This window comes from Pipra filicauda, unplaced genomic scaffold (genome assembly GCF_003945595.2).
Source record: "Pipra filicauda isolate LSUMZ 115617 unplaced genomic scaffold, ASM394559v2 scaffold423_size595307_pilon, whole genome shotgun sequence".
Classification (NCBI taxonomy): domain Eukaryota; kingdom Metazoa; phylum Chordata; class Aves; order Passeriformes; family Pipridae; genus Pipra; species Pipra filicauda.
In genome coordinates, this window is record NW_024104558.1 from 417,566 (window position 1) to 442,246 (window position 24,681).

Genomic DNA, 24,681 nt, shown 5'->3' on the forward strand with positions numbered 1-24,681 from the left:
ACAATCAGGAGAATTCTGAGCTATTCCAAACGTGAATTCCAGCTGCTCCCTGTGCCGTGGTAGCGCTCACGAGGCTGGGGAGGGGCTGGGACCCACGTCCTGCCCCCAGAGAGAGAAAATCACCCCTGAAGCACCCGAGGGCAGAGCCGCCCTCCCTCCCCCCCTTTGCACCACCCCCCACCCCGCGATTTCGAGCACTTTGAGAACTCACAGTTGTTCAGGCATTTGCCTGGAGAATTTAGCCATCCTCTGGAGCAGGAGAGGAGGGGGGAAAGAAAGGAGTTCTGGCTTTATTTCAAGGCAAATCTGCAGCGGTGAACACACTGGGTGCTAAAGGTGTGCAGAGACACAACAGCTCATGCTGTGGGACCAGGGAGTGAGGAAAGCCAGGGAAGTTGTGCCAGGAAAACATCCAGCTCCAAACCCTGCCCTTCTGCAGGCACAGGACAATTGGGGCTCATTCCCAAGCAGACAACAACACAAAGGAGCCACTGTGACTGCACGGGAGGACGAGCTGCTCCAGGGGCAGGTGGGTGACACCTTCCCAGGGCAGGACATCAGGGCCTGGGAGGCTGCAGAGGGACAGAAACACAGCAAGAACCAGACAAAGGAAAAGCCAGGCTCTGGCAGCATCCCTCACACCCTGATCCTGGGGATCCTGAGCCTTTTGGGAGCTCCTTGGGGCGGGGGGGTTGAGCTTGGCTGCACAACACCCCCGTTCCCACCTTCCTGGTAAATCCTGCCCTGTCCCGAGGGTGAGGGAGTCAAAGAACTCACAAGGGCCGAGGTCCTGCCTGAGCAGCAGCTGGAGCAGGAGCTGAAAATGTGCCTCATGCTCAGATTTTGAGGGCCTGGAGCAAGAATTTAAGTAAAATCCTTTTCATCCCAGTGCTCAACACAGGGCACAGCAGCAGCTGAAGGGAACCACTGTGGGAGTGGGGTGGGGAGGGCTGGGCAGGGGCACCTGGCACAGGGCTTTGGGGGTGAGGAAGGCACTGAGATTGGCAGATGCTGCATTGGCAGCTGTGACTGAAACAGCTCCTTTAGGATTAAAGATCTGCCACGGAGCACAACTGGGGTGTGAAGCCACAATATGGCAACTCCCATATTCCCACCTGGAGTTCCCTGGGAGTGTCCAAGGCCAGGTTGGATCAAAGGAGCAACCTGGGATAGCAGAAGGTGTCCCTGCCCATGGCAGGAGGTGGGATGAGATGAGCTTTAAGGTCCCTTCCAACCCAAACCATTCTGGGATTCTAATCTGGGCAATATTTTCAGCCCCGTGCTGAACAGACTCACCCTCACTGTCCAACAGCCCATTTACTGCAGGGATAAGAGTCTCCTCTGGGGCAATAAACTGGGGAAGGCAAACACCAGGACTGTGGAGGGGGCAGGAAAAACTCGACCCCAGCGCTTGGGAGATGGGAGTTTCTCCCCACCACCCACCTCTGCTCCCTGTTCTCGCCAGAAAATGAGAATAACGGGCAGCAGCTTTGGTAAAAGCTGGTGAGGCCTTTTCTCTAAGAGCACAAACCACTCCCAGCAGTGCCCAGCACAGAGGATGAGCCTCATCCATCAACGTGCTCTCTCCCCGAAAAACAACACGCAGTGGGAGACTTTGGGAGGAAAAGGAGAGATTTTACCATTTCCCTGTGCCAGATAACTCTGGTTACCTAGGAACAGACACTTCCCCGATGCGGCCAGTTCTCCTCATCAAGCACAGGATGAGCATTTATTGTCTTGTGATCAGGAGAAAAACACAAACAGAAGCCAGAGCTCCACGGGTGACACGAGACATCGCACACGGCCACGGCCACGTGACGCCCGCCGGGGCAGGAGCCAGGCCCGGCCCGGGGGGTTAAGAACTCTTAGAAGTCTAATGTAAACATTTAAAAACATACAGAGGAGTCCAAAAAAAAACCCCAAAACAAACAAAAAAAAAGCCACAAAATAAGTTGTTCAGGCAGCGTGGGGGGGTCGACTTTCTGGAATTACGGTTTGTGGCATCGAGGAGGAGGGAGGGGGACGAGGTGGCAGATCCCGCCTGGGGGTTCACGGAGCTAATGGGGGGTGGTTTTGGTGTCCAGCTGCGGCCATTCCGGCTCCCACGCACCCCCTCCTCTTGCACAAAGCACTGTCAGTGTGGCTGGGGGTGGGAGCTTAAACACAGCCCCCCCAGATTATGCATGGAACCCAGCGAGGGGCGGGATGTGGAGTCCCCAGCAACGCTTCTCCTCTCGGCTCCCTCGGAACCTCTGACCTGACGCGCTAAAAAACAGCAGAAAAACAATGGGGTTTGAAGAATTTTGGCAAGAGGCTGAGAGGCAGGACCAAGGAGCATGAGAGCCAGGACATGGGGCACCCAAGGGTGTCCAGTGCCACCTTCAAGCCCATCAGTCCCCCTCACCCCGTAGTGCATCCATCGTATTTCCAGGGAGTCAACGCCAGGCAGTTCTTGTATCACTCCGATGGCAAGCGACAAAGAACACTTAAAATTACACTTGACACAAGACAAAGGCACCGAAAAAGCTTCACAATGTGTTCTGGTAAGGAGGCTCCAAGCACTCCGTGCTCCCAAGCACATCTCACGCTCGCCAGGAAGAACCCCCAGTGTTGGGAGCACGTTCCGTGTCCCAGAGCCTGGTCCTGCAGGGGGGGGTCAGTGCTGCTTGTAAACTGAAATTCAGGGAGGCTCTGCCCTCCAGTTTGGCCCTGGAAACATGGGTCATGCAGACTCCAGGCTGTGCTTCCCTCATTACTTACAGTGACACGGGACGAGTTAATGGGGAATTCCGCAGGGATGAGGGGAAGGGGATTCTCCTCCATGAACTATGATTCCATTAGATAAGGCACATGTAGAGAAAATATTCAAAAGATCACTTGCAAATCTATTCCACCTAGCTAGGACCACCTCCCTGTCCCTTTTCCAGGAGCCAGTTCTGATCTCCAGCTGCTCAGTGTGGCTTTGGAGTGACCCCACTGACAGCCTGCCAGGGCAGCAGGCTCTGGGAACTCCAACCCCTCCCAGATCCCCCACATGGAGCACTCTGGATCGTTGGCCAAAAATTTGAGAGCCAAAGGCTTGGGACACTCACTCTCTATAAAAATATTGGGGACTGACCTCCCAGTTTGGACAAGTTTGAAAAAAACATCACAGCAGGTTTTGAGGGAGAAGAGGAAACCGCAGCCTTTGCTGCCTGGATCAGGACAGGACACAGGGAATTGGATGGCTCAGGCTCCAGGAGCCCTGATGTGCAGGCACAGAATGGAGATGAACGATGAGGCAGAGCCAGGGAAAACAATCCCTCTCAACAGCTTCATCCTCCCTCCAGCTGATCCTTGGAGAAAGGCAGGAACCTCCCTCTCCTGGGAGGGAAGTGCTGCAGACCAGGACTGCCCAGCTCACACTAAGAGCCCTCCCTGGTCCTCCCAGCCCCCACTGTAATGTTTGGAGTCCAAGCCCATCAGCAGAAGGCAGAATTAAACCATTCATTGTAACAGAACCGCTTCCAAACCGCACTGGGGGCCCAGCACCGAGATCCAGCCTTATCCTCCTTCTGGCTCTGGCTGGGAGCCCAGGGAAAGGGAGCCCTGGAAAAGGGACCCCCAACAGGACAAGGTGTGTCTGGTGGGGCATTTCTCAGGGCAGCACAAGGCCTGGCTGGAAGGTCCGTGGTGGGGAGCTCTGGTGCTGAGCCCTGCACGGGGGGCACGTCCTCAGGGCCGGCTCGGTGCCGGATTCCAGTGAGCAACCACCAACCTCATGAGATGAATCTGCACCTTTTGAAGCACAAAGATCCGGCAAAAAGCTTTGGCAGCAGGGGAGGCAGGACTTGGAGCATCACAGCAGTCTGAGCCAGGCAAAGGAGGGCTCTCGTGGCCTTCACAGCTCCCGTTCCCGGCGGGGAGGGCGGGGGTTTCACAGATCCCTTCCCTATCACTAGTACCAAAGAATTTAAGTCTTGCATTTCCCTTAGAGTGAAAAATTCCACATTATTCATCCAGGAGAGTAAACACCAGTTGCTACTAAAGCTGTGATTGCTGCGGGGTGCTGTGCATTCCAGGGAAGCTGAGCAGGAGCAGCTGTGGTTAGTGTTGCCATTGGGGGAAGCTGAGCCTTTTTCAGGGATGGTCAGGAGAGGATTCCCTCGAGGAAGGGCAGTTGTTGAAGGGTTTGTTCCTCAGTCTGCAACGAGGCAAATACTGGTAGCTCAAGGCAAAAAAAAGCTTTGTGCCACGGCCGTGCAGTGGAGGTGGGAAGGGCTGACAGGATCTTCCACAGGGACCAGGAGACAAGAACCAAAAAGGTCCCAAAAAGGTGACTGGGGTGCCTGGGGGAGGGAATGCAAATGATCTTTTCCAATAACAAGAATTAAAAGACCAAAAAGGAGAGAATCCAGGCAGTTTGCAGCTGCTGCTGCTTAAGGCCATTGGTTTCCTGGGGGGTAGTTGGGCACTGTGGGATACTCTGGCAGGCTGTTCCCAGAAAAATTGCTGTACTGGGCCTCCCTGCTGGGAGGGTTCCTCCAGGCACCGCTGTTCCACTCGTCCTGAGCCTTCTGGAAGCTTCCACCACCCCCTCGGTAGATTTTATGTACCTGATGGATGGAAGGGAGAACAGGAGGAGTCACCACCAGGAGCCCTCAGCTCTGCAGAGCTGCAGCCACCTGGTCAAGGATTTGTTCCTCTCTCTGTCAGCTGGATTTCTGAGGAACAAAAGCACTAAAAATGCAGTAATACAGTGAACAGGGGTGGAAATAAATAGTATTAACACCAGACTTGGACCCATTTCAGCCACATGCCCAAGACTGAGGTGAGGGATCTTCCAGCAAGGCAGCCAGAGGGCTGAAACCTCTCCAACATGACACAGCTGCTTCCACAGGGCTTCTGTCTTCTCCCCTCCTCTTCCATCTGCCAAAGCTCTCCAGCCAGTCCTACCTCCAAATCCTTCTTTCTGCAGAGGACCACTTCCCACCCTGCCACCCAGTCCCCACTGCAGGGGGAAATTAAGGAATCGTTAAGGTTGGAAAAGACCTTTAAGATCACCAAGTCCAACCATGAGCCCCACACCAACACCACACCATGTCCCCAGGGGCCACATCCACACGTTGTCTGAACACCTCCAGGGATGGTGACCCCACCACTGCCCTGGGCAGCTGTGCCAGTGCTTTACAACCTTTTCCATGAAAAAAGTGTTCCTAATATCCAATCTAAACCTCCCCATTTCACGCAGCTTCACGTTGCTTCACACGAAGCTTGTGCTGAGGGACGTGAAGTGACATCGCCACACGACACGGTGACAATGCCCAGCCTGAGCTGTCTTGTGCCGTCTGGATTTGTCTCCCAGGAACTTTAAGAGACACCAGCTGACTGCACTGAACAGCCTTTCTAAGCAGCAGTGGCTGAGTTGCCTCTCCACACTGTCGCGACACAAAAGGCAGATAACCCAAGTCAGAGACAGACCTGAAGAGCCACAGAACCCCAGGATGGTTTGGGCCGGGAGGGAGCATAAAGCCCATCCCATTCCACCCCCCTGCCGTGGGCAGGGACACCTCCCCCAGGAAGAACCCACCCTTAGGATGCAGATGAGCATGGCCACGGCCGACAGGGTGAACATGATGGCAGGGAACAGCATGAACACGGCGGCGGCGACGCTGGTGCTGAAGAAGGTGATGGCTGCCAACCACCCACTGCAGGAGACACAGAGAGAGAGGCAGTGTCATTACAACTCCCTTTTTAAAGTGTCCTTGTTACCAGAGAAACTGTCTGCTCGCTTATAAGGGTGGGGAGGCCCTGGCAGAGGTTTCCCAGAGGAGTTGTGGCTGCCCCACCCCTGGAAGTGTGCAAGGCCAGGCTGGATCAAAGGAGCAACCTGGGACGGTGGAAGGTGGAAGGTGTCCCTGCCCGTGGCAGGAGGTGGGATGAGATGAGCTCTAAGGCCCCTTCCAACCCAAACCATTCTGGGCTTCATAGCCCAGAAGTTACAAGGCAGCTTTAAAGCTCTTGAAAATGAAAAGAGCCATGAGGAAAATGGACAGAACGAAAGGCAGGTATTTCCCCAAGCTCTTAACTCTTAACGAGGCCAGCACCCCTTGCTAATCCAGCCTCAGAGCTTTAAGGGGCAGCCAGCTGCATGGAGTTTGGGGACAGAAGGTCTATTCCCAAGGTGCTTTTGGTTATGCACCCAGAGATCAGAACTGGCATCAGGGAACACCAGGGTCCTCTGATTTACACTCCACCTCCATTCCTTGGATGGCAATAGCCAGGTAGGGCATCACAGCTATGACAGCAAAGTGTTCCAGGGTATGCTGGGCCTTTGCACGACTTGTCCTTTCAGCAGGAAGTTAAAATGCCAAACAAATGCACCAAGGCTGCCAGAGCTCCAGGAGGGTTTGGATGATCCTCTCAGGCCCATGGTGTGACTCCTGGGGATGGGCCTGTGCAGGGCTGAGGGTCGGACTGATGATCCTTGAGGATCCCTTCCAGCTCAGCAAATTCTGGGATTCAGGGAAACAATTATAACATAACCAGGGACAGACACCAACACACTCCCATTTATCTTAGGAGAACTCTCACAATACTTCTCCACAGGCCAACAGTGAGTCATCCCACCCTGCTCACCGGGCACTGCCAACACGGAGGGCAAGGCTGAGCCTGGTTAAATGGTGAAAGAAATGGGCACTGGGGGAAGGTGCCAGAAAGAACAAACAGGTGAAGATCACAGAATCCCAGGATGGTTTGGGTTGGGAGGGACCTTAAAGATCCAGTCCCATGCCCTGCCACGGGCAGGGACACCTGGCCCCAGACCAGGCTGCTCCAAGCCCCGTCCAACCTGGCCTTGACTTCTGCCACCACAGCGAAGAAACCCGAATTGTGCACCCCAGGGGCTGATATAACTGTGCACAAGGGAAAACTGAAAGCTTCTCCCACTCCACCCTGTACAGACTCCCACCAGCTTCTCAAAAAAGAAGGGGGAACAGCCCCAGGCTGAGTGTTTGCAGTCAGAGCATCCCACTCACCACGCGCCCCATCCGGAGAAGCCGATCGCCTGCAGCACCGTCAGGACGAACTGTGCCCCGAAGATGAAGAAAAAGGCCATGAAGTTAAAGGAGCTGTCTGACCTGCAGAGGGACACAGGAGGTCAGGGGGGCACTGGCACCTTGTTTTCCTTCACACTGGTGTCTGCCCCCCCAGCGTGGTGTCTCCGGAGGGATCCCTGTGCTTGGGAGGCTCCTCCTCTGCCCCAGGCAGGGAGAGCACACAGCTCCATCACTCAGCAGCACCTATTCCCTCCCCATAACCCAGCTCCTGAATTGCTCTACCCCAGTAACTGCACTATGGTGACACACAAGGAGAGACACAAGGTTCCTGTACAGTGTTTGAATCATTCCCTGAGCAAACATCAGCCCAGCCTGACACTGCCCACCAGCTCAGCCACTGGCAAGGAGGCACATGGGGACCTGCCACTGGCAGGCAGAGCTTGTCCACACACTGAAAGGGATCCCTGAGCATGAGAATTCCAGCTGGGAATGTCTCAGTGCCTGCCTGTCATCATGTTCACACGCCCACAGTTAATAATCCAGCACTGGGACACACTAGGAGGGAAAACAGCCACGAGGGAGGTGGGTGGTGCCCTGACAGCAGAGGCACAACTCCCATCTCTGCAGGCTCCCCATCCTCAGGATGTACAGGTGAGGTCCTGGAATTTATGCAGGTACAATAATTAGCATGAAAATGACCCCAGCAAGAGGCTGAGCAGGTGCACTCAAGGTCTCTGTCATGGGGGCACTTGGGGGCTCTGCCACAGAACATCTCCATCCCATTAAACCAGTCACGTCAGGCACATCTAAAACTCCCCAAACTACCATTTTTAATTATACAAATGGTTCCCATCCTCTCAGGAACTCAAAGTGCCAACGATTTTGTACAGCAGATTTACACAAAGCAGTTAATTATGAGGCAGCCTGGTGCAAAGGAGCTCCAGCCACTGCCAGCTCCTGCTTAAACCCTGACAGTGTTTAAATGTTTATTATTTCAATTATTTTTATTATATTTATGTTTGTTAGTGTCATAATTTTAGCCCCTGATACCCAAGGAAGTGGGACCCCAAGCTCTGGATCCTGGCTGGTCTGAGACACATGGAAAAGCCTCCAGCCAGACCTGTGCTGGTCCAGGCACCTGCCAGCTTCCAAATGGTGGCCACGGAGATGCTGTGGGAGTTTTGTCATCCTTGACCATCCTCCCAGTCCTGCCCTTCAAATACCACCTCAGAGCACAGCCATGTGAAAGAAATACTTTAAACAGGGCCTGCTCACAGTGGTGCCTGTTGGAATCCAATTAACAGGGATTAGGCTCGAGGCTGAGCCTTCAAACAAGGCTCCTGCAACTCCAACCTGAAGGGGCTGGAGGAGTCTTCAGTTGAAAGGATCTGCAGGAATTAGTGAGGATACAGAGAAAAGGTGATTCCTCATCCAGCTTTCTGGAGCAGATTGGCTCCAGCTCTGTGCCAGGGCTCTGCAGTTAATTCAATCTGGGATGTGCTGGGATGACGAGGGTTTTAGGGCAGCATCCGTGCAGGACGGGATGCCAGCCCTGAAGGGTGGCCTCCCCCAGAGCACGTGGGGCTGCCCTGGCCTCTGGAATCACTAGCTGTGATCCCACAGCAGCACTGCAGTGATTGCCAGCTGATGTCCCAGTGGATGATCCCTGGGCTCCCCACTCTGTCCCGGGGGTGATTCCTTATTTAACTGTGCACAGAGTAACCTCGGGGACCTTCCAGCATTCAGTTGCATAAACACGTACAAACAACATTAAAGGAATAATTAGAAACAGCCCTCGTGGAGCACAGGGGAGGGCAGGGGGGAGGAGTAATTTTTCCCAGACTTCAGAATGGAAATTCCTCTTTGAGCAGAGGCCCTTGGGCTTCTGGGCTCGGGATGGGGACAAAGCCCAGCCCCAGAGGGCAAAAGCTCAGAGCTGGAGTTTTCAGGTCATTTAGAACTTCCTTTTCCACCAGGAATAATCCTCCCCTGTACTCCACGATGGAGTCACTGGTGATTCAAGCACTGCCCAGTGCTGCTGGCACACAAACCCAGAAGAGCATTTAAACAACTAATTTATGATGTGCCAAACAGACAGGACCCACCTGCCACCTCCCATTTCCATCAGCTGCTTTTGCTGTTACCCAAACCAGCTCATCACAGAACCTGGTGAATAATCAAAATCCAGAGCATTCTACCAGAAAGAGCTTCACCTTCAGGGTGCAAACCCCTGCCTGGGGGGTGGTGGTCCCAGGCAGGTCCCTCCTGTCCCTGTGTCAGGCTGGAAGCTGCTCAGGCCCCTCACAGCTCTGCCAGGCATTACACATTAATGTCTGAGTGATGCCTCCTGTCCACAGCAAGCGTGAGCAAATGCAAATGATTATTAATTAAAGTGAAAATGTAGGATGGCTTTAAATATTTGTGGAGTTGCAGAAGGACTGGCTCCAGGGAACTGCTTTTATCTAAAAAGCAAAGCAGCCAAGCTCTCGAGCTGCTCAAGAAACCACAAGAGTTCTCAAAAACTAATAAGTTAATAGTCTTCCATCAAAATAAGCCTCAATGAAGCTCTACCAAATTAGTATGTATTTTAATGCTGTGCTGAGATGAGGGTGCAGCTAAGCTTGAGATATTTAAGTAAAACATGAATTTCACCCTCATGGGAGTGGCTGCTCACCTCCAGCCCCAGGCAGGTGACCCTCAGTCCTACAAAAAGTAACCACATTCTTCTTCATTTTGAAAGTAAATAAGAAAAAAAAAATAAAAAATCTTTACCCCAGACACAGAGATCTCTCCAGGAGCACTTCCCAGCAACAACACAGGTCTCTCCCAGAGGGAACTGGAAGAGAAGCCCCTCGAGGGCTCCTACTCACCGGAAGGCTTTGTAGGCAGGTCGGAACCAGCAGACGTAGCCACAGGGGCTGAAGAGGAGCAGCCACAGGATGGCCAGGCCAAAGTTGACCCCGTAGCCTCCCCCGATCCACCAGGCCAGGCAGGCAACGATGTTCACTGCCAGGGTGATGCAGTAAACTGGGGAGAGGGCAGAGGACAGAGCGTGGGGTGGGGCAGCTTCACCACTTCGCAAAGAAAGGAAACGAAAAACAACGGCTGGAGCTGTGCCAGGGGGGGTGGGATGGATCTCAGGGAAAGGTTCTTCCCCCACAGGGTGCTGGGGCACTGCCCAGGCTCCCCAGGGCAGTGGGCACGGCCCCAAGGCTGCCAGAGCTCCAGGAGCGTTTGGACAACGCTCTGAGGGACAGGGGGGGATTGCTGGGGTGTCCTGGGCAGAGCAGGAGCTGGACTGGATGATCCCTGTGGGTCCCTTCCAGCTCAGGGTATCCCAGGATTCTGTGAAACCCCCTGTGCTCTAATGGGAAGGGCCCCTGGGGCAGTGGGAAGCTCAAGCCCAGCAATGCAGCAGCTCAGAGCGAGTCACAGATTCCCGTGTGACCCCGGAGCACACCCAGCTCTGGGGGGATCCTGCAGCACAGGGACGAGGGACCTCTTTTGGGACCTGCCAGAGGATGGAGAGACAGCAGCAACCAGTGCAACCAACACAAGACTCAGGTCAGTATTATCATGACTTGGGAGCAAGGTCCAATTTCCATTTGTAGCAAACCCCCTTTGTGAGAGGAGAGGGGTGAACCCACACTGACTCTGCTCGCTGGGGCTGCCTCAGGAGCTGCTTCAGAGCCAGCTCAGTGCCTTGCAGGCTCTGTCTCCGCTTCCCTGGGCCTCTGAGGAATCCTGGAAGTCAGCCTGAGGCCTTGGAAGTGCTGCCTTGAGTGAGGGGATAAGCAAACTCCAATCAGGCTGAGAATATGGGACCATGGGGGTGCCTTAAAGGCCTTTTCACATCCCTGTTCCTGTCACTTGGATAAAAAGGAACAGTTGACAAAGGCCCCCAGAGCACAGCAGTGCTGCACTAAGTAGCTGTGCATGAAGTGATGCTGCTCCCCCTTTCCCTGGAGCTCACATCCCTGGAAAAGGGGGCTGCTCCCCCCCAGCTTTGGCAGGCTGGGCTCAGCCCCATGCCAGGGGCTCCCTGCTTTCCTCCCTGCAGCCCCCCAGGCTCTGCCAGTGTCCAAGAGAGCCTCAGCCCAACTTAAAGCTCCTGCTTTGGAAAACAGGGGGTAACTCCTAAAATCCTGTATAAATGAGCACAGAGGAAGGAGGAGGTGGAGGGTCCAAACAGCAAAGACCCTCCAGCACAGCTGGGGATGAGCTAACAGTGACTCTTTGGACCTTGGCCTCAGCTCTCTGGGCAAAATTAAATCCCTGAATTTCTCTTCACCTGTCCTGCCTGTTCCTTGTTCCACTACACGCTGTGGCTCTGCAGCTCATCTGCACATCACTGGCCTGCTCCTTCTGGCTCCTCCCTTTCCTCCTCTTCACACAGCCTGGGGGGTCCTAAAACAGCTACAAGGTTTTATGGTCATCAAATAACACCAACAGCCCCGTGAGGAGAATGCAGTGTGGAAAGGAGAGCACCTGAACTCAGCTGCTGCTTCTGCCTCACACAGGGCCTGAGAGTTAAAATTAAACATTGCTTACTGCAAAGAGAAATTCCTCTGAGTGGCCAACAAGGCTTTATACACCCTGGTTTGGATGTGGTTTAATACTGGGGGGAAGAAAGAACATTATTTATTTAAATTAATTAATTTTAGGTATTTAAACTAACAGGCTTAAATACAGGTTTAACTTCCCATCCCTGGAAGTCTCCAAGGCCAGGCTGGATGGGACTTGGAGCAACCTGGTCTAGTGGAAGGTGTCCCTGCCCAGGGCACGGGGTGGAACTGGATGAGTTTAAAGGTCCTTCCAACCCAAACCAATTTGGGATTCTATGGAATTTCATTTATACAGCAATTAGCTGCACTTCTAATTCTTATTTTCAGAAGTAATTTATTCTCCAAAAGTTACATAATTAAAAAACAAACAAACAAACCAACACCACCAAGCCAAGAGCACCTATAAAGTTTTAAGGAACTTTTAGTTTACTTCAGTAAAGTTTCAGTGCTCTCCCAGTGCCTCAGGTTGGAGTTTGTTCTCCAGCAGTGGGAGCTCTGGTCCAGGCTTCCCCAAACCCCCTCCACCTCAACCAAACACTCACATCCAATTAAAATAACGAGCCCTCACCCTCCCAGCAACGACTTTTGTGCTGCTGCTTTATAAAACTGGCCTTTTTTTCTCGCTTACCACCTTCCCTGTGCGTGTCCCTCCCTCCATCCCCTGCCAAAAACCCACACATCGGGGAGACCCCGACGCTGCAGATGGAAATGTGAAACTCCTGGTGCAGATGGAGGTCTCCTGGCCGTGCCCAAATCCCTGGCACCCTTCCAGCCTGCCATTAACTCCACTGAGGGACTCTTTGTTCGGGGGCAGGGGAGGACAAAAGAGGCTTTAGAGCCGCAGCATCGGCCCAGTGAGTCTGGAGGGACAAGCAGCTTCTTCAGGCAAGAGAATTACAGAGCTCATTGCAGCAGCTCCACATAACCAAAGAACAATGGAGCCACGGATTATGCCATTATTTATGCACACAAATCCCTCTCCTACACACATCCCGTGCATCTGGAATAAAAGCCACGCCACCGAGTGCAGGGCTGGCAGAAAACGAGCTTTCCTTGGGCGAGGAGGGGGAAAAGAGGATGAACAAGCATTTGGGGGAAAAAAGATAAGCAAGGCAAAGAGGGTTTTTTTTTAATCTCCCAAAGCATTCCCTGTGGTTTCCTAGGCCTGCCACACTGATTCCATTCCTTGGAGAAGAATGGTCAATTTTTATTCCCAGTTTTTTTGAATGGCTGAGGCAGAGAACAGGAGCCCAGAGCCAGGAGCTCTGTTCCCATGGAATATCAGCTGGGATGGAGAGAGGATCAGCTTCCTGCTCCAGCAGGATGGGGAATGCCCTGGGGGGCTGTGGAGAGCTAAGGCAGAGCCAGCACGTGGCTAGAGGACACTGCATCCATTGGGAAGGGAGATCTGTGGATGGCACAAGGGGAAGCCTGAGCCTTCCCAGAGGGAGTTTGGGAGCCAGGGAGCAGCAAAGGGGCCACGTTGATTTTCTTGCCTAAAATTCTCCCATTTGTCTCACTTTAGGGGAACTGGGTGGATAATTTGGACAGTTAAAAAGGCTGGAGAGGGATTTTGGACAAGGGCCTGGGGGGACAGGACAGGGGGAATGGCTTCCCACTGCCAGAGGGCAGGGATAGATGGGATATTGGGAAGGAATTGTTGGCTGTGAGGATGGGAAGGCCCTGGCACAGGTTTCCCAGAGCAGCTGTGGCTGCCCCATCTCTGGAAGTGTCCAAGGCCAGGCTGGATCAAAGGAGCACCCTGGGCTGGTGGAAGGTGTCCCTGCCCATGGCAGGGGGTGGGATGGGATGAGCTTTAAGGTCCCTTCCAACCCAAACCATTCCATGATTCCATGATCACTTGATATTAATAAAGACATCAAACATATTCTGCCTGTTCCCTCTTCAAATTTCCTAACAGGCTCTTCTAGCACTGATACTCTCTTTCAAGACTCTTCAAAGATTCAAGGCACAGCAGCTCAAAGTTTAGGCATGAAGTTATATCACAGTATTCAAGCTATATTACAGTATTCCAAGAGGAATCCTTGCTCCTCACCAACTAATTACAGTCAAAACTTCAAAGCACATCAGCCACTGGGATCTCTGGGGGTTTTATCCCACATACACCTTTCCCCAGCACAGGTTTCTTGCTGAACTTACAGATCCAGACGTGGTAGATTCTCTTCACCAGGAACTGGTGGTCGATGGGAATTTCATCGGCGAAATTCTGGTAGAAACAGGGTTTCAGGGGGATGAACTTGGGGAGTGGGGGGAAGTTGTTCACCTTTTCTGCAACACAGAACACAGAGGACATTTATTTTGGGACATGCAAGGTTGAGAGAGGGGAATAGGAACAACCTAATAAGCATCATGTGGATTTAATGCCTTTACACAAAAGGTGCTGCAAGACAAAAAACTTGCCAGGATGAGGTTCCTCAGAAAAAATGGAATGAGTTTTAAGGTCCCTTCCAACCCAAACTGTTCTGGGGTTCCATGATTCTGTGTCAGGGATGTTTTTTTTTTTTAAAAGGCTCGTGATTTTCAATAAAAAAAGGGTATGTTCAATTTTTTTTCCTGCAAGGGTAAATCCCAGGAGGAAAAAAAAAAAAGCAAATTAAAAAAAAAAAAAAAAAAAAAAAAAAAAAGCTTTGCATTCAGAGACAATAAATCAGCAAGTGCTGCCAAAGGCACTGTGGTGAAGAAAACCCTACCTTGGGAAGAAATTATGTTTTAAAATCAAGTAATTAAATGCCCCAATCCTCTGCACTGAAGCTGCTGTCAGCTCCCAGATTTGTCTGTGTGTGCCTGGATGTTCCTGCATGTTTGGGAATGTTTGCTCTTGCCTTGCAGAGCTGATTAAAGTTTGCTTCCAGGGCATTGTGACTAATTGTCTCTCGTCTCCTTCAGCCCCAGTAAACAGAATTAAAAACAACCAGAGGAAGAGATGAGGAATGTCCCGGGAAAACCTCCAAATGGCACAGGAGATGAGAGGAAATGTCTGAACAAGAACTGTCAGCACAAGAGTTCCTTCTCTTCCCATTATCTCCACGGGAGAAGACAATCTGCAGGAGCAGCTCCTGAGCTTCGTTTGAAGGTCGGCAGGGAAGAGCCTAAAGCTTAAGCCAGGCTTTAGGAAGGAAGAGCCTTCCCCTCATGCATATTTTCACACGGAAAATCTGGTGAGGAGAACTCCCACTGGGGGCACATCAGAAGCAACTGTGGAATAACAGCTGCAGCCACCAGCCCAGTTTGACTTTTCCTCATGAAAACAAACATTAATTCCTCTGCCCCTCCTCCCCCAAACCCATTTTAGGTTGATTCAGGTGCCCCCTAAGCTGGCTGCAGTTACTGGTTAACCCCTGCTGCTGCCCCCAGCACATGGATGAACAAACCCCACCAGGTGCTGTCCAAGTCCACAGGAATTTGGACTCCTTGGCACTGATTTTTTGTTTGCTGTAAACACCTAACAGGGTTTCTCCTGCACAGTGTGTCCCTGCAGCCTGGAAAGGGACTTCCCAAGGCTGGACCAAGGGAAAGGAGGGGGCACAGCTCCTAAAGCTGAGCAGGCAGGTCTCCAGGGAGGTCAGTGAGAACCAGATTAATCAGACACAGGGTTCTCTAATAACCTTTGGGGTTTTTTTTGAGGGATGAGGAAACTTTTGTTCTGTCCCTCTTCAACAGCTGAAGCTGCAGATTGTTCCTGTGGCTCTGTTACCTCCCATTTTCTGTCGTGGGCAGCAGAGCTGCTGCCAGTTTCTAATGCAGATGGTGGGGCCAAAACCAACCAGCCACTGCAGTCTGTCATTTCTGAAGCTCATAAAATGCCCCAAATTGTTTGCTAGGTACACAGAGATGGGGATTCCACCTCCTCTCTGCTCCTGCCCACCTCCTCCCACCCAGAGACCAACTGTGGTTTCCAACTGCTCTGGGTTACTTCTGAGATCAGACAAAAGAAATGGAATTAAAACATCCCCTTTCATGTCTGACTGCAGAGCTTGGAGTGCTGCAGCTCTCCCATCAAGGCAGGGATCAACACCCTGCATCAGCAGACACACCCCGTGCTCTCAGAAACCAAACTGCAGCCCCAAGGAGCAGCAGCTGCAGGAGAGTTCCACACTTCCTCCTACCTCAAAAAAGCTGCAATTTTGTTGCTGGTTTCACTAAAGTAAAATTCAGATGGACCAACACCAATAGCACAGCTGGGAGTGCTGTGCAAAGCCTCTGCAAGGAAGGGATTATTCCCAGGGAGTTTTTGGTGAATAAATTCCATCCTCCTGAAACTTTTGAAGCAAGTCTCACCTGAGCCTTTAGCACTCGAGCAGTGACCTCAGGTGACAGATCCCCAGAGGACACAGCAGGAAAGTGAACCTGCCCCAGGCAAGAGAAGCAGCTGAAGAGCTTTAGGGAGCACCAAGATCTCGGGAAGGGACACAGCTCACGTTCCTGATGTGTCACAGCCACCACAGCACAATGGACAATGCTTTTGGAAACCACCCTCCCTCCTTTGCCATACTGGAGGTGCTCTTACCTGCCATTTCTGTTGGGAGTGTTCCCTGGGGAGGTTTCAGAAAGAGCAACAGATCTGTTGGAGAGAGAAAAACCAGGTCAGCACGTGGCAGCAGCCAGCACCCAGAGAACCTGCTGGAACTGGAAGGATTTCCAGCACAGTGTGTGACAGAGAGCCCATGGTTCCCACCACAAACCACTCCTCTCCAATCACCCAAAACAGGAAGTTTGGAACATCAGAGAAGGGATCCTGATTTCTCCTTGCTCACAGAAAGCTCTGGCAGCCCCTCTGGCAGCCACTTGCAAGGTTTGTCTTATCCAGCAGCCAACAAATGTGCTCTTGGCAGCCCCTGGCAGAGGCTGAGGATGCTCAGGGAGCCCCTGCCAGAACATCTGCACCTTCCACACAGGGCAGGGTGGGACCCAGCAGAGCTCCAACACGGAAGAGACATTGGTGAGCTCACCAGACTTAAAGCTTCATTTAGGTGTTGAGATGATGTGTTGGCTCCTGGCTCTCTGTGCTCCTTCCCAGCTCCTGGAACAAACAGATAATCCCTGTTAGCTTGGCAAAACAAAAACAGTATTCAGCTGGCACCAAACCCAACACCCCTCAGTGCTTTAATCATTCTGCACAACCCTTCCTAAAACACAGGTTCATTCTTCCTGTTACCTCCACTGTAAATCTGGCAGAGGCAAATCCTGGGAAGCACCAGCACTGGTTTACCCAGCACCAGCTGTGTTGCTGATTTGGCAGAGCTGATCCCACAGGATGAAAGGCACAGAGAGGTCTGTGCCGAGCTCTCGTTCCACCCCTTCTTCCTTAAGGATGAAACACGTTGTGTCCCCACCTGCCAACTCCAGAATGGGAGCTCAGAACAAACCAACCCCCCAAACCAGCACTGTGGGGTCTGACAGGAGCACCAGCAATGAAGGCACTCTAAAAACTGCCCCTAAAAGCACGGCCAGCACCGACAGCAGCCGCAGCTCCGGGGCCGGAACGGCCGCGCTGGATCCAAATCCCTCGGGATTTCCAGCAGCTCCTTTCCCTTTGCTGCACCTCCCTGCTGTCCTCCTGTGTGCCCTGGGAAGGTCTGGAGGCTGCAGAGTTGACACTGGCACCATTGTTTTGTTGGGGTTGCATTTGCTTTCCTTTCGAACTGAGCTCCTCCAGCCCAGCCCTCGGAGACAACGGCACTGGGAGAAGAACCAGGACCTGCAGGGGCAGATTGTTCTTGTGTGCAGAGATGCAGTTATGTACAAGCTTAACTATACCTACACAGAGAACATGTTATTTTCCTGGACCAGCCCATAGAAAGCCCCAGAGTGTGGACAGGACACAGGGATCCCTGTCCCAGCCAAAGCCTCCGGGCTGTCCCACAGCACCCGGGGTCTGACAGCGTCTCAGAACTCATGGTTTAGAAGTGGGACCCTTTTGCTTTGCATTTTTAAATTTTTTTACTAGAAGATAAAATGTGAAGACAGTTAAGAACACAATTAAAGCTTCATCCCACCCTTGTGCAGGCTGAGATCTGTAAATTTTGGGGGAAAAACAAATGACACCAATTATGGTGACACACGAAGAGAAAGGGATCTTTCACCAAAAAAATGAGCCAACAAGCAAGGTCCTTCTTCAGAAGAGGATTATTTAGCCCCTACACTTCAGTGCCAGTGTCCTACAGAGAGGTGGGAGGCATCAGTCTGCCCACTGGAAAAGGGATCAGGAGGACAGTGAGGGACACATTCCTGGGTTGGTGGTGCCCCCATGCCCAGCAGTGGTTCTCCTGTGCCCTTCTGTCTCAAGGAGACTGTGGTGAGTGGCTTTAGCTCAAATAAATAGATAAAAACCCCAGAGAAAGCACCTTCTGGTGCACTCCCCTCTCATTTCACCCAGCTGTGCTCATCCCCCTGCTCCTCTCCTAACAAGCCTCAGCCTTTGGTGCTTTGAAGACAAAGAACATGAATCTGGGGTGTCCTGTGCAGGGCCAGGAGTTGGATTCGATGATCCCTGTGGGTCCCTTCCAACTCAGGATATTCTGGGACTATCACTTACAGAAGCTATGACAGAAACTTCTGGATATTCCCCTCTTCAGCCACCTTTGCTTCCATGGGTAATGGCACAGAAGTTCCAGGGACAACTAACTTCCCTACAGAAAGACATGGTTTGGACCCACAAAACAGCATTAAGGATATTTCCCTCCACAAGGACAAGCACATACAACCAAGTTTGACAGTGGATAATCAGTTCCTAAGATGTGTTCACCTTCCACTAGTTCAGCTGCACTGAGACTCCATCCCAGCTCCCAGCAAAAGGAAACGGGAGCTTCCCCCATGGATGAGCCCAAACCTTCTGTGGGAACGAACCTGAACTCCAGGATCCAACCCACTGGTGTTTCTGTTCAGAGCTCGGGGATACACTTGCACAGGAGTTGCTATTTCCCAGCTCACCACTTAATTTGGGCAGGATTCCTGCAAACCCTTAGCTCCAGGGCCTGGGGATAACAGGCCTCAGCTGCACAGCCAGGGAAACGTTTTGTGTCTAATAAGTGATGACAGGGCTCAGCCTGGATGGTCAGTGGCTAAAACTCCTTTAGAGGGAAAGTCTCACTGTGCAGTCGAAACATCCTCAAGCCAAGCTCCAGCTGCAAGATCCCAGGATAAGGGACTAGATTACAGCAAAAGCAGGTACAGAAACAGGTATTATCCAACCCCATGTGGACTTGGGCAAGATAACAACACTTAAAATCATGGAATGGTTTAGGATGGAAGGGACCTTAAAGCCCATCCAGTGCCACCCCCTGCCATGGGCAGGGACACCTTCCACTAGCCCAGGTTGCTCCAAGCCCTGTCCAACCTGGCCTTGGACACTCCCAGGGATCCAGGGGCAGCCACAGCTTCTCCTGTGCCAGGGCCCCCCCACCCTCACAGGGAAGAATTTCTTCCCAATACCTAATCCAAACCTACTCTCAGTTTGAAGCCACTCCCCCTTGTCCTGTCACTACACGCCCTCAAAATAGTCTCTCTCAATATATAAATCAGCTCTCTATTCACCAGAACATTTTCAGTTTAATTGGGAATAGACAAAATCCAACACCCTGCAATCCGCTGCAGAGATGTTTTCTTCTATAACCCACTGCTTGTGGAGGGAGGAAAATCCCACAGCCCCCAAGGAAACCACGGTGTGAAGTGAACTTCCTTTTTCCAGTGTGTTCATCCGTGGTCAATGAATAACTCCAAAGTTTACAGTCCAATGCACATGACTCAGGAGTCCACTGGAGACAGTTGGAGCTTTTCTTCACCAGGATCTCACAGACAAAATGCCCAGTGTCAGCTCAAGGGACAACATTCCCCTCCTAACTCAAGACACGAACGCAAGCAGGGCTGTTTGTCCAGGCAGAGAACAAGGCGAGTGCTTTGACTGTGGCTCCTTTGTGAAATGTTTCACCACCTCAGATTAGGGAAAATTTTGACTATCATAGAATCCCAGAATACCCTGAGCTGGAAGGGACCCACATGGATCATCAATTCCAACCCCTGGCCCTGCCCAGACACCCCAACAATCCCCCCCTGTCCCTCAGAGCGTTGTCCAAACGCTCCTGGAGCTCTGGCAGCCTTGGGGCCGTGCCCACTGCCCTGGGGAGCCTGGGCAGTGCCCCAGCACCCTGTGGGGGAAGAACCTTTCCCTGAGATCCATCCCAACCCCCCCGGCACAGCTCCAGCCCTTCCCTGGGTCCTGTCCCTGGTCCCAGAGCAGAGCTCAGTCCCTGCCCCTCCGCCTCCCCTCGGCAGGAGCTGCAGCCCCCGAGGAGTCTCCCCTCAGTCTCCTCTGCTCCAGCTGAACCAGCCGAGTGCCCTCAGCTGCTCCTCAGACCCTTCCCCTCCAGACCCTTCCCCAGCTCCGTGTCCCTCCTCTGGACACTCTCCCACAGCTTCAGATCCCTCTGACACTGTGGCCCCCAAACAGCCCCCAGGACTCGAGGTGAGGCCGCCCCAGGTCAGAGCAGGGTTGGACAATCCCCTCCCTGGCCCGGCCGGCGATGCTGGGCCTGATGCCCCCCGGGACAGGGTGGCCCTTTGGGCTGCCAGGACACTCTGCTGACTCTGATCCAACTGGCCACTGACCAGGACCCCCAGGGCCCTTCCCTCCAGCCTCTCATTCCCCAGTCTGTCCCTGCATCCAGGGACAGGGATCCAGGACCTGCCCTCGTTAAACACCCCAGGGCTGCCCAGCCCTCACACTTGTCAGGGTCTCTCTGCCTAAAATGCACTGAACAGCTCCTCCCAATTTAGTATCATCAGCAAACTGACTCAGTATCCCTTGCAGTCCTGCTACTGTGTGTGCAGCTCCTTAGGCCCCTCCTGTATTTTGCCCACATCAAATAAGTTTTAAAAGTTCTTGTTATCTCTCACTGCTTTTTTTCTCCAAAACCAGGGAAAGGTGGCAGGAGAAATAAAGGAAGCCAAGCCAAAAGAAAAGCTCTCACAGGGAGGGGGGAGAGCTGATCTCATTCCTGCTTTGCCATAAACCCACCTGGTGACCTGGGGCACGTCCCCAAGACCAGATTCACAGGACACCGGACCCCCTCAATCCCTGCAGGTGACAAACTTAGACCCACATCCCAAGCTTTCCATCCAGCAAAATCCCACAGCTTCTGAGGCATTGCTTTAGGATATTTTCTGTACTGCTTTTGTATTCTCATTTTGATTTGATGACTCTTCTCCCAGACAACCAGTGGCGGGACAAGAGGAAATGGCCTCAAGCTGCAATAGGGGAGGTTCAGGTTGGATGCCAGGAGGAATTTCTCCATGGAAAGGGTGGTCAGGCATTGGAAGGGGCTGCCCAGGGAGGTGGTGGAGTCCCCATCCCTGGAAGTGCCCAAGGAATGGCTGGATGTGGCACTCAGTGCTCATGGTCTCTCCAGTTGAATTTAAAGGGAAAGTGGTGTCTCTGCACTGGCCTTAAGGCAAAAGGCTGGGTTTGAGTCTCACTCAGACACCCAACTTTAATCAGGAACTTCCCAGAGGCAGCAGAGGCCACTCCAAAACGCTGGCTCAGCTTTACCATCCCGGACTCTGCAGAGCTGACACAGTTTGTAGTTGGTGGTGCTTCCTCTCCCTGCCAGGGTGGGACACAGTCCCTGCAGTGACACAGTCCCTGCAGTGACACAGCCAGCCCAAAAAGTAACTCCAGAAGCCACCCAGCACGGCCAGGGAGAACAGGGAAACTGTTTATGGCAGCACTGCCCCGAGAAAAGGCACAGGGGACAATGAAGTTACAGGGTTATCCCACTCCCACGTCAGCTCCGAGTCCTGGGAGCCTCCGGGGGACTCCTGGCTGTACAGGGGGTCCTGCTGCCCCTCTCCCCCACCCCTGGAGTTGGGGAGACAGCAGGATTGGAAGCAATTCCCCTCAGGTGCCCCCCAGCCTGTTTACACAGCTGTACCTGCTGCCTCAGCACATGGGGCAGGAGCCTTAATTTGGGTATTCAAAACCCAGAGCAAACAAATGTTAATTTTGGTATGAACACGTCCAGGAGTGAAGCTCAGCTGCTCAGGGGCAGAACCTCAGAAGGCTCAAGGGGAAGACAAAAACCACAGAAACACTGAAGTATCTGTGCTCAGGGCACAGGCCTGTTCCACTCCCTGTCACCCTCTCAGACAGGCCTCACATAGACAGCAGCAACAACACTAATTAGCCTAGAATAACACAGAAAAGCTAAATTAATCCATCCATTAATTGCCTAATTTCTAACTCACTGCTCTCCTCATCACAGGTTCCACACGAGAGTTCCTTGAGCTCACAAAACCCTGAGAGCAGAGAGGGGGAAGTAAAATCACGACATGCCTGTGCTGCCTCTATCCAGGGCAGCACCTGAAGGAGCCAGTACCCAAACCACACACATCAGGGAGCTTCACCCTGACAGTCCCTGGAGAACCACGACCCTCCCCAGCAGCAGCTGGACTGTGTCACCCTGTCCCCTGACCCTCCCGTGTCCCCCCTGAGCCCTCCAGACGTGTCCCGGTGGCTGCTCCCGGGGCTCAGGCAGGAGGGAGCCGTGGGAGGCACATTCCCGATGCTCCAGCTCGCAGCTCGCAGCTCGCAGGAGGGTGGGGGTCTCACCCTGCAGGGCACAGGACCCCTCTCCACCCTCCGCCTCCTGTCCCCACCCCTCCCGCTGCCCCCGATAGCGGCTCCCACCGGGGCCGCCCCCGATCCCGGGCTGGCCCCGATTCCTCCCGACACACGCCCCGTCCGTCCCCCCAGACCTGTCCCCGATACCTCCCCGAGCTCAGCCCCCCCGACACCCCCTCCCCTGCCGCCCCCCACCGCTGCTGCCCCCGGGGCTGCCCCCGTGACACCCCCGGCCCGAGGCACTGTCACCCACCTCCCGGCCCCGTTATACCCCTGGGACCCCCCGCGCCCCCTCCCCGGCCCCCAGCTCCCCCCACAACTCCTCCGAGCCCACCTGCTCCCCCTCCTCAGACCCCCAGCTCCCTCTCCCGAGCCCCAAATCCTCCTCCACGACCCCCAGCTCCCTCTCCCGAGCCCCAAATCCTCCTCCACGACCCCCAGCTCCTGCTCTCCTTCCCCCGGCCACCCTCGACCCTCAGCTCCCCCCCAGACCCGCCCAGCTCCCTCCGCCCCGACCCTTCAAGCTGCCCCCCTGACCCTCAGATCCCCCTTCCCCGGCACCCCCGACCCCCAGGCTCCCCCTCCCGACTCCCAGCTCTCCCTCCCCCGGCCCCCTTCGACCCCCCAACTCCTCCTCCACGACCCGCAGCTCCCCCTCCCCAACGCCAGGCTCGCCCCAACGACCCCCGCCGCGCCACCTCCGACCCCCCATCCCTCCTCCCATACCTGCTCCCACTCCCGACCCCCAAATCCTCCTCCATGACCCCCGGCTCGCCCTCCCCGGGCCGCCCCCGACCCTCAGCTCCCCCCTGACCTCTCCAGCTCTGCCCCCGCCCCAACCCTCGGCTCCCTCCCCACGACCCTCAGCTCTCCCCTCCGACCCCCGCCATCCCTCCTCCGAGGCCACCTGCTGACCCCCCCTCCCCGGCTCCCCCTCCACGACCCCCGGCTCCCCCTCCACGACCCCCGGCTCCCCCTCAGCCCCCGCTCCCCGGCCCGGCGCCCCCGATCCCACCTCATCGATCGCCCGCTCCCGCTCCCCCCGGGGCCGCCGCGGGGCGCTCTGGGAAACGGAGTCTCGCCAATGGCCGCGCCCGCTGCGCTCCCCGCGCCTCGGACTACAACTCCCAGAGTGCATCGCGGCACCACCCCACCCGCTGTCATGTGAGGGGCAGGGCGGGCGGGAGGGGCGGGGGAGTCCTACGGCGGCCGCGAGGGACAGAACTGTGCGAGGTACCGCGACCGACCCCTCCGGGGGGCTCTGCCGGGGAGAACATGGAGATGATCCAAGGGATCCATCCAAAGGAGCCCCTTTGCCATGGAGAGAGACTGGGAGAGCTGAGGGTGCTCACATGGAGGAGAGAGGGCTCCAGGGAGACCTGAGAGCCCCTTCCAGGGCCTAAAGGGGCTCCAGGAGAGCTGGAGAGGGACTTGGGACAAGGGATGGAGGGACAGGACAAGGGGAATGGCTTCCCAGTGCCAGAGGGCAGGGATAGATGGGATATTGGGAAGAGATTCTTGGCTGTGAGGGTGGTGAGGCCCTGGCACAGGTTGCCCAGAGCAGCTGTGGCTGCTCCATCCCTGGGAGTGTCCAAGGCCAGGTTGGACGGGGAGCAACCTGGGCTAGTGGAAGGTGTCCCTGCCCATGGCAGGGGGTGTGATGAGATGCTCTTTAAGGTGTTTTTCAACCCAAACCATTCCATGATTCTGGTCCAGCTGGGTCCTGAGCCCACAGAAAAAAAATAAAGTTTTTTTCCACTACTTCCAGTCTCACCCTTTGCTAAAACTTAAAAACACGACTTCCAACGTTATTAATTTTTTTTTTTTACCTTGCAAAACAGACTTTATTTTTCTTCCTTGAAATTTTGTGCGGTGCACACATCTGTGTGTCTACAGAACACACCTCGACAAAAAGGTTTTCATCCATACATTATATTACTTTTTATTTAATGTCATGAAAAATTCAGAGAACAGTTTTGTCCTTAAATAAACATTTCTCCCTCCCCTGCCCTCCCTTCCTAAGCTGATTGATCTGAAAGAGGAAATTTTATTTAGGGTTTTTTTTTTCTGGTCCCTTCCAGCCTGAACACTTTTGTTTGGTTGTAGAGCTCCTTAATTCCTTATTTCCATTAGACTCCTTAGGGACTCCTTAGGTAGGGATCCCTCTCCAAGGTCCCAGCTCTCTGAAAATCCTATAAATCTGGCCATTTATAACCCCAACTGTACTTTAAAAAACCTTTCCAAGCCCTGGGGCTGTGGTTTCTGTCCCAGCACTCCCAGGCTGTGTCAGGCTCACCCCTCTTGACTGAGCAAATACCGAGGCCTCTCCCTGTAAACTTTCCCTAAAACTTCCCCAAACTCTGCCAAGTTTCCCTAAAATCCACCTCTTGGGGGTCACTGGTTGTGTTTGGCCCCTGCTCTGGGTGGGCTGCCCAGTTTTCCT

The 24,681-nt window shown here is 53.7% G+C and overlaps 1 protein-coding gene across 3 annotated transcripts; it reads right to left on the reverse strand.

Annotated features, from left to right (window-relative positions):
* Positions 1-1,696: 1,696 nt before the first annotated feature.
* Positions 1,697-23,272, reverse strand: SCAMP4 (secretory carrier membrane protein 4). 3 transcript variants are annotated; one of them, XM_027711566.2, is made up of 8 exons: positions 23,254-23,272; positions 16,573-16,643; positions 16,131-16,184; positions 13,763-13,891; positions 9,908-10,064; positions 7,017-7,118; positions 5,570-5,687; positions 1,697-4,595 (listed from the first exon to the last, which is right to left on the reverse strand). In XM_027711566.2, the coding sequence occupies exons 3-8, from the start codon at positions 16,135-16,137 to the stop codon at positions 4,419-4,421; spliced, it is 690 nt and encodes a 229-aa protein (XP_027567367.1). In that variant the 5' UTR covers positions 16,138-16,184; positions 16,573-16,643; positions 23,254-23,272; the 3' UTR covers positions 1,697-4,418. The 3 variants fall into 3 exon arrangements, with proteins under 3 accessions (XP_027567367.1, XP_027567368.1, XP_039241555.1); XM_027711567.2 differs by lacking the exon at positions 23,254-23,272 and adding an exon at positions 18,159-18,919; XM_039385621.1 differs by lacking the exon at positions 23,254-23,272 and adding an exon at positions 18,159-18,919 and having other exon boundaries at positions 16,573-17,321.
* Positions 23,273-24,681: the final 1,409 nt, after the last annotated feature.